This window comes from Pediculus humanus, genomic scaffold, assembly GCF_000006295.1.
Source record: "Pediculus humanus corporis 1103172107410 genomic scaffold, whole genome shotgun sequence".
Taxonomy (NCBI): Eukaryota; Metazoa; Arthropoda; class Insecta; order Psocodea; family Pediculidae; genus Pediculus; species Pediculus humanus.
The window spans coordinates 124,127-133,871 of record NW_002987035.1 but is presented as its reverse complement, the minus strand read 5'-3'; the positions used below and the strand labels follow the sequence as shown (position 1 = coordinate 133,871).

Here is a 9,745-nt window from a genome sequence, read left to right as displayed (position 1 = left end):
TAAATAATATTTTGCTTATATTAATTTGTTTTTTAATAAAAATTTAACTAAATTTAAAATTGTTGTTGAATTAATGCTTTTTTTTTTTTAAAATAAACATGGTTAAAAAACGCACTGCTTTTTATAAACTAAAAATTGCTGGCTTAATAATGTTATTTAGTTAATAATATCTTCATTAAAAAATAATTTTTTTTTTTTTTTCTACTGTAACAGTAATTTAAAAAAAATTTGTTAATCTCATAAAATTAAATACTAATTATTAATATAAATTTTTTTAGTTTAAATTTTATTTGTTATTTTTTATGTATTGCACAAAAAAAAAAAAAAAAAATTTTGTACCGATTTTGTTTTGTCAAACTTATTTTAAAAGTATTAACGTTTTCTTTTTTACTTAAACATTATGATTATAATATTTTTTTTAAAGAAAATTGTTTTTTTTTGTAGTTTAAATCCTGTAATATTGACACTGAAGTTGTTAAACTATTAATAATAATAATAAATGATAATATAAATGGTTGAAAAAATTCAGTAATAATCTGGAACAGGGGCACAAACGATTTTAACAAAATCTTCATATCGAACCATACCATTTATATTAATGTTTGCTTCACGAAATATTTGATCCACTTCTTTATGACTTAATTTTTCACCCCAATACAAAAGTAAATGTTTTAAATGTCTTGCAGATATTGTTTTTTTCTTATCTAAATCTCCTGCTAAAAATGCATCGATAACTTCTTTTGGTAAATCTTCTGCTTGACTATGAGCATGCATGACATCCAAAAAATCGGCAAATGACATTTTCCCACCTTTGTCTTTTAAATATTTATTAAGCTCTCCAATTGTGGGACTCATCCCTAAGGATCTCATGACAACTGTCAATTCATCTAATGTATTTATTTTCCCACTTCTTGCAAATAAGTAAAAACATTCTCTAAATTCATTTATATCTTGTTCGGTAAAGTATCTCGCCATGTTTTTAATAATTTACAATATTATTTTCTTCTTTTTTTAAAATTAAAATTGCATTTTATTTATTTTGTCTTATTATTAATATTTTAATTTTTCTTTGTGTCAGTTTTATTGATGTATGTGTTCTTTAACAGAAAAATAAAACAATAAAATAAATTATTTCAAATCAATGGAAATAATATTTTTATCAATAACTATTTAATAAAGTAAAATATAAAATAATTAGTACTTAAAATCTGTTCTTCTTTTTTTGTTTCAAACATTTATGTGTTTTTTTTTTATTATGACATAAATGACAAATACTCCTCAACTATTTTTTTTAAATAAAAATTTATCTTTTAAAACTTACTAAAAAATTTTAGTTTTATTACTTAACTTACCTGTAAATAATATTTTAATTCAAAAAATTAAATATCAATTCGTCAAACCAAAAAAAAAAAAAAAACAATTAACGTGTATACCTAGGCAGCCGCCATCTTGAAACAGGTTGATACGTATACATTTGTAAGTAGAACATTGATTTTAGATAATTAAAAAACATGATAAAAACTTACTCTACTTACCTTTTTTTTTAATTTTTTTTCATTTAAATGAATCCTAATTTTAATCCAAGTAATAAATAAATAAATAAATAATTTAGTAATTATTTTTAATAACTTTTAAAACAAAATAAGTGTTTACTACGAACAAAAAAAAAAAAAAGAAACTTTTGAACGTTAACGTTTGTCTTATGAGTCATTAACCATTTAAATAAATTTTTTTAAAGAAAATAAAATTATTTATGTAGGTGAATAATTTTCAAAACAATCTAACAAATCAATTACTATTAAAAAAAAAAATAGTTTATTCGATTAAAACATACTGACAATGTAAAATCACTCTTTCCATCAAAACATCCTCATTTTCTTTATTATCCTCTGACAAATTTCTGCTTTTAATTTTTAATTTACCGATTTTCAACAAGAATCCGATTGTGTATTTATTATGATCACACCTGAAAAATTATTTTTTTTTTTTTCGGTTATTAATAAAAAGATTTAAATGGATTTTAAGAAATGTATTTGAATTGATACCCACAATTTCCCTATGTCATCAAAATTTCTAGTTAAATTCTTTTGTAAACTTAATAAAACGGGGATAAAATCGACTCCTTTGATTGCTGATCCGTGAATCGTTAAAATATTTTTTATCCAGCAAAGATAAAATTCTAAATGTTTAGAATTTTCCAGAAGCGAAACTATAAATTTCATACATCGAATCACATAAACCTGAGATATGCTGGCAACGCAAAGTTCTATATCCGAATAAGGAACGGATTCTAGTACATTTTGAACTAAATGAGTTTCTCCTAATTTAACAGCCATCATCAAAGCTGCAAAAAAAAAAAAAGATAAAAAATCATGTAATTAAAAAAATTATATATATTTAATTAAAATATTTTTTTTTTTTACGTACCTTTAGAATAATCTCCTTCTTGTAGAGTTTTTTGAACCGTGTCAGGAGTTATGGAAAGTTTTAATTCTAACGGATCAAATACTAAAGCTAAATCTAATTGGTACATTATTAAACCCTCCGTCGTGGCTGCAGCCCAGGATTGACCTGAAATCATAAAAGTGAGTTTAACATGCAAACAATCACACTCGATAACGAATTATTATTTTACCTGTGGGTGAAAATTCCAAATAAAACACTCGAATTTCCGGTTTGAAAGCTCTCGACGCCATGTCTCCTTGTCGTACACCCGGCAACCTGATTTGAACTTGAGAATTTTCTCTTCTTTCAATTAAAGCAATGTTACCGTATTCCGTCATTTTCCTCCGATTAATAAAATCATCCATGTTATCAAGAGATCTATTTTCTGTTATTTCGAACTTTTTCAACAGAATCGAGTTTTTAACGTTATACATGCAAACGTTTTTCGAATGACCTCCGGCTAAAATACAAGATCCATCAGCAGTGTACGATAACGTTGTGAATCCTCTGAAAAATATTTATCGTAAATATTAACAACATTAAATATCATTATTTAACATGCATTATTTTAAATCCAAAATTTTTAAGTCAGTTGTTATTACTAGAAATATTTAAAAAACAAAAAACTGTTAAATATCTGTTAAAAATACTTAAAAATTTAATTACTTGGAAGAAAGATTTTTTTTTGCCGATATTACATCTGTGTCTGTTACTCCACTGCCCAAATCGTTTCTTCCTTCGATGCTGTGACTTTGCAATTTATTTTTAATGTCAAAAAAATAAATTTGTCCGTCTAAGGAAGCCACAGCTACTTCATTTCCATCAGGCCTAACATTAAAAAACATTAAATTTTTATTAAACATTAATATTTTGAAGGTTATAATGTTTACATTTTCAAAGTTACCTAAAAGCAACTGCCAGTCCATCTCCACCAATAGAAAAACTTTCATTTTCTTGATTTATATCCACTGCATTCCAAAGTCTTAATGTTTTGTCCCAACTGACTGATGCGAAACATGTAGATCCCAAAACAGGACTGAAAGCTATTCTGGATACGGGACCTTCGTGTCCTGTAAGAATCTAAATGAATTTTTTTTTCAAAATTCACATATCATCTTTTTTTTTTTGATAATCTGCTAACTAAACTATAACTTAAACTACTAATTGAAAATTTTTTACCTCACAAAGCCTTCCAATTTTTAAAGACCATAAATATATTTCAAAAACATCTTGACCGCCTGCAGCAATAAATTCACTATTTGAATCGACAGCAACACAGCAAAATTGCACCGGAGTTGGTGATGTGAATGTTTTAAAATTTCTATACCTGTTGTTTGATTTAACAAAAAAAAAAATTTTTAGAGAATTACCAAAGTTTTCCCTTATATTTTGTCATGAAAACTAGTGCACAATTTTCAATGAAATAAATTTCAACAATATAAGTTTATAGATTATTATATTACAAAAAAAAAAACCTTACAGACCTGTTTAAATCAAATGCTCTAACGGTTCCGTCTAAAGAAGTAGAAACGACAAAATTACGATTTGGACTAAATTGTACATCAGTGACATTATTCGAATGCTCAGTAAAAGTAACAAAACAAAATCCAGAATTGGTATTCCATAATTTAACCTATAAGGTTTGAAATTATTAATTAATCAGTTCATATTTATTTTAAAAGTAAGAATTGAATGGTGAAGTTTAGAAGAAAATGTTCATCAAGCTATTCGAATTAATTTAAGTTAGTAAATACCTTTCCGTCTATTCCTCCAGTTGCCAGATACATTCCATCGGGTGAATAACTTAAACAGGTCATATTATTAGTGTGGCCTTGTTGCTTCATTACATAAGTTTCACTTTGCCATTCCCATACTAATAAATTTCCTAAATTACTACTCGCTAATGCAATCCAGTCACCAGAATTATTTAGACTTATAGCATTTATTTCATAATCGCAAATGCTGCAGTTTCGATAAACATAAAATTTTGTTCAAGTTATAATGAATGGTATTTTTAAACTTAATAGCAACTTATAACAGAATAAAATAAATAACAAATTTATAAAACAAATGAAACAGTAAAAACAAATTTATACATACCTTAAAGAATGTATCATAGTCACAGAAGGTAGTTCATGAAGAAAAAAGCAACCTGTTGAATATCCCGTCACTAACAGATGAGTAGATTTATGATAAGCAGCAGAAGTTAATTTTACATTTGGATCGTCTTTTCTCAAAGTGCTACATAAATTTACTCTGGAAAGCCTTTTGTAAAAAATTTTATTTTTTCTATGTTCTTCATCTTCATCATCATCGTCATCTTCATCTTCGTTGTTATAATTTTTATCTCCTACAATGTAAGCAATTATATAACAATTTATTTTTCAATCACAAAATATAAATTAATTAATTCCTAAATTAAATTATTTGCTCATTTAATAAGTGTTAAGCTTATGTAAAATACCTTTATCAACTAGATTTTTATCCAAATCTTCAGGATCTTTTTCTAGTCTATTTTCATATAATTCATCATCGCTGTCTTTTTCCCCATTAGAAATTTTTGATTTTTTAGGACGTGTAGAATTATATTGTAAGTCTTCAAGATCAGTATTACAATCCCAAACACAAAGCGTTCCATCGCTAAAAATTTTTTAACAATAACTTTCAAAGACAAGCAAAAAAAAAATTTATAAAATTGTATACTTAGAGTGTATTTGACAAGAAGTAAAAATAAATATATATGACTTATTTACCTACTAAGTGTTGATACATCCAATGAATTATTTTCAAAAAAGCATGCTATTATTGTGTGTTTGTGACTTCCTAAAGAACACTGATTGAAATTTAAATCAGCTTCGACAGCATACAACCTAACAATCATATCTGCAGAACCGACAGCTAAAATTTTCGAATCAGAACTCCAGTCTAAACAAGTGGTAAGATCATGGGCGGAGTGAAAAACTTTAATCATTTCAAATCCTTTATATTCTCCGGAAAAAGATCCAGGGACTTTAAAAACAAATGCTGGAAAAAATTAGTCATGATAATATATATGCACATCACAAATCATTGAATTTAAAAAAAAATATTTATTTTAGTCTACCACTATTTCCTTTAAGTACAGCCAAATAGTTTCCATTTGGACTAAATTTTATACAAGGTACATTCCTTTTAAATCTATATTGAAAAATTTTAGTTTTACTCATTAAACTAATAATATGAGCTTCTCCTCGTTCATTAACAGCAGCCAACAGGAGGCCATTCGGAGATATGTCAAATGATTCATAATTATATTTACTGTTAAAACTCAGAGTTTGTGTTTTGTTGCTAAAAAGAAAAATAGAGGATTTATGACACATAATTTTTTACAAGTCAAGAAAACAAATAATTATTTTTTTACTAAAGATTAAAAATTTAGTTTAATTATTTAAATGATTTTTAATAAACTTAAACTTCACATGTATACTTACTTTTTTAAATCGTATACTGTAATTCTGTTTCCCACAGGACTGAATACTGAATTTCCATCAGGTGAAAAGGTTACATTACCTTTTCGGTACACAGTACCGAGAAGGTTTGAAAACTAAAAAAAAAGAAAAAAAATAAAGAATCATTAGACATAATAAAAATAATTCAAATAATTTAAAAAAATTTATATCCATTTTGAGGTTAGAAATTCTGTATGAGTTAAAACACGTGTTTATAATTATTTTAAATAAAAATAAGTCGGAAATAAAAAAATTACCTTATATGAAAATTTCATTTGATTTTAATTTAAAGCCATATCAGTTTAATTTTTAAAAAATTTTTTCATTTAAAAATATCTAAAAAGAAATAACAAGTTATAATACAATAACACTAACTGTAACCTCAGTCAAACCATAGACCACAAGGTCAATTAATTTTAACTGTTAAGATAAAATATACATTTAATTTAATTAATAATCTTAATTTAAATAATTACAAAACTTATGTATAACTTTTTAAATATAAAAACAGCAAGAAAAGATATAATTTCTTAAGAACAAACAAAAAAAAAAAAAAAAAAAAAAAAATAGGGACCAAGTAATGGACACAATTTATATCTGTTTGAAATTCCCTCCATTTTTAAGAAATCAAATTTGATCTTCTCTTTAAATAAAATTAAATTTTATAAATTAAAGCTAAATAAATATTTATCTCAAACTTTATATAATACTACTTTTGTTCTGATAATATTGCAAAAAAATGTCATTTTAATTACAAATTATTTTTTTCTATAACAAGACAATTTAATAATATTAACAATTAAAATATAAAATGAAATACTTAATGGATTATTGATTTTAATTTAATAAATAAAATTAAAATACATGTATTTATTGATTTAGTTGACTTAATGCAAATTTTCCAAACAATTTTCCATTAAAAAAATTTATTTTATGAACAAATTTATCTTAATTAGATGAATCTTTGTTCGAACCATGAATTGGAATATGTTATGATAAATTTCAATTACAAGAATAATAATAATAACTTATGTACTTTAAGGTAAAATATAATAAAAACAAAAAAAACATCAATATAATTTTATTGAAATAAATAAATAATAACTTTCCATCAATGAATTTAATAATAATAATAATAATAATAATGATAAAAGAACTAAACCATCACTAAATCATTTCCAATATTTTTTTTTTTTAAATATTTAGCATAACATTTACAAAGTAGTACCTTAATAATTAATTAATTAATTTATTTTATTTTTATTGGAATGCTTAAAAATAAGATAATTATTTTTAACTATTAAAAAAAAAATTAAATTTTTAAAAATTTTTTGGAATATTATAAACTTATTATAATTTTAAAAAATTTTACTTTTTTTTTTTTTTTTACATAAATTATTCGAGCCAAACTTGACCTATTCTAATTATTATTATTTTTTTTTATTATCGAATTAAATACTTTAAATATTTTGTTTGTTCCATTCTCTACTAGTTTTAAAATAATAAAACTATTTTTTTTTCCCAAATAAATAAATCCATTTCGATTGTGTAAATAATTATTGTAAAATTAAATAATTTTAAAAAAAAAAAAATTTTGAGGCAGTAAATCTCTTTAAATGAAAGCCAAAATTTTAACAAAAACATTTAATTTACTTTTTTTTTTTCAATTAAAACATTTGTTTGATGAAAAAAGTTATGTAAAACAAATAATTATAACCCCAATTTTATTATTATTATTATTATTTACTCGAATAAAAATTTAAATAAATCAATTATAATTATGAAGAATGAATCGAATTGAATTTTTTTTTTTTTTTCCCATTACTTGTAAAAATAAATCTCCATTTAAAACCGAAACAATTTGTAATATATAACAGAAAAACAAAAAAAAAAAAAAACAACAAAATTCGTTGAGAATATGAACCCAGTAAAATAAATTACACGCAAAAATATTTCAGCCAGTTATTTTTCATATTAAAAAAAAAAAAAAAAAAAACCCTCGGATATTTACCAGAAAAAAAAACAGTTACAAAAAACAAAAAAGTCACATAAAAAAAAAAAAATAAGGGTAACTCATTATTTATGATTTTTTTTTTAAAGATGATGATATAAGTTAATAAAAACTTTTCCCTCTCTCTCTCTCTCTCTCTCGGTTTTTTTCAAATTCCAATAAAGAAAGATACATAAATACATAAATTTATTATAATACATAACTTTTTCGATTAAAGCCTACATTAAATTAAAAATTCTTTCATAACATGCTTAGCCATATTAGGCTATTTATTATTAGAAATATATATATGTATGTGTGTGTGTGTGTATATATGTATATGTATGTATATATATACTTTAAGTAAATATTTTTTATCTTTTTACACATTATAATCAAAAAAAACAAAAAATAAAATATAATAAAATTTCAATATATATGTAAAACCGAATAAATTATTTTTTAAAAAAAAGTTTTTTTTTTTAATTAATAATTGCATTAATATGTTAATAAAATAATCGATTATAATGAAAATTATATATGAAAAAAAAAAAAAAAAAAAAGAAAAAAAAAAGGGACTTTTTGTAATAAACACAACTAATGGAACGGAACAAATAAAACAAAAAGCTGTATCATATTATTATATCAATATTTCAGATTAAGACTAATTTTTACAAAAAAAAATTAACCTTATTTTGTGTACAAGTAAATAGCAACAATTAGGCCGTATAGACCTAAAACTTCAGCAAAAATTAATATTAAAATCATTCCGACAAATAAACGTGGTTGTTGAGCCGTTCCTCTGACACCGGCATCACCGACGATTCCTATGGCAAAACCTGCTGCTAACCCACTGAAACCCACAGCCAATCCAGCTCCCAAATGAAGAAATCCTCTGAAAAAAAGAAAAAAATTCATTTATTAAAGTAATATTATAATATGTTAACAATAAACTTTATCAAAAAAAAAAAAAAAAAAGATGGCAAATGAAAAAACTTACTTAAATAGTTGATACCCTGTTTCCAAGGAACCTGCTATAAGAACGGCCACGACAAGACCATAAATAGCAATAATACCTGCCATTACGACGGGGATGATAGATTTCATTATAAGTTCAGGTCTCATGACAGACATGGCTGCAATACCTGTTCCAGATTTGGCAGTTCCATAAGCTGCACCCAGTGCTGAAATTAATATAAAAAAATTTTTTTTTTAAAATAAAAAATAATAATAATAATTAAATAAGGATTGATGTAATGTGAAATTAAAAAAAAAAAAAAAAAAAAAAAAAATTTTAATGAATTGAAAATGATCAAATAATTGGAAAAAAGTCATAATTAAATATTAAATAAGTAAATTTTAATTTTCAAAATGAAAATAAATTAATTTTTAAATAATAATTTTTATCTTTTGACTTTTTCCAATTACTCTACCAGTAACTTTTTGTTTAATTATGGCGGCCTAATTTTACCTGGTAGCCATTACCATTAGTCTTATGACTTGATAAAACATGTGACTTTATTATAAGGAAGGGCCACCTGATTAATCATTTAATTAAATATAAGATAATCACAATTTTTTTAATCAAATTTTACAAAATTGTGACAAAAAAAAAAAAAATAAAAAATGCTGTAAAATAAATTAATGTTTTAACAAAAATTTTATTTATAATAAAATAATTAAAAAGCCCATTAATTATAAAAGAATAAAGATTAAAGTTCATAAAACAAAAAAAAAATGAATTATAATTATTTAAAACTTAACAACCCTAAATAATTTATTAATTATTATATTTTTAAACGGATAGTGTGATTTTACAAGT

At 23.4% G+C, this 9,745-nt stretch overlaps 3 protein-coding genes across 3 annotated transcripts; all 3 read right to left on the bottom strand.

The window, feature by feature from the left end:
- Positions 1 to 525: 525 nt before the first annotated feature.
- Positions 526 to 975, bottom strand: Phum_PHUM061120 (calmodulin-2, putative; the record flags this gene model as incomplete). Its single annotated transcript, XM_002423428.1, has 1 exon — positions 526 to 975. One exon carries the CDS (start codon positions 973 to 975, stop codon positions 526 to 528), a length of 450 nt encoding a protein of 149 aa, XP_002423473.1.
- An 840-nt stretch (positions 976 to 1,815) lies between these two features.
- Phum_PHUM061110 (WD-repeat protein, putative) lies at positions 1,816 to 6,208 on the bottom strand (the record flags this gene model as incomplete). The annotated part of the gene is made up of 15 exons (XM_002423427.1): positions 1,816 to 1,966; positions 2,050 to 2,344; positions 2,428 to 2,571; positions 2,636 to 2,952; positions 3,112 to 3,273; positions 3,350 to 3,525; positions 3,625 to 3,772; positions 3,930 to 4,078; positions 4,200 to 4,407; positions 4,546 to 4,795; positions 4,910 to 5,085; positions 5,199 to 5,469; positions 5,549 to 5,772; positions 5,916 to 6,028; positions 6,191 to 6,208. The coding sequence occupies 15 exons, from the start codon at positions 6,206 to 6,208 to the stop codon at positions 1,816 to 1,818; spliced, it is 2,802 nt and encodes a 933-aa protein (XP_002423472.1).
- Positions 6,209 to 8,613: 2,405 nt separating this feature from the next.
- On the bottom strand, positions 8,614 to 9,057 carry Phum_PHUM061100 (vacuolar ATP synthase 16 kDa proteolipid subunit, putative; the record flags this gene model as incomplete). Its single annotated transcript, XM_002423426.1, has 2 exons — positions 8,614 to 8,818; positions 8,924 to 9,057. 2 exons carry the CDS (start codon positions 9,055 to 9,057, stop codon positions 8,614 to 8,616), a joined length of 339 nt encoding a protein of 112 aa, XP_002423471.1.
- Between the last annotated feature and the right edge of the window lie 688 nt (positions 9,058 to 9,745).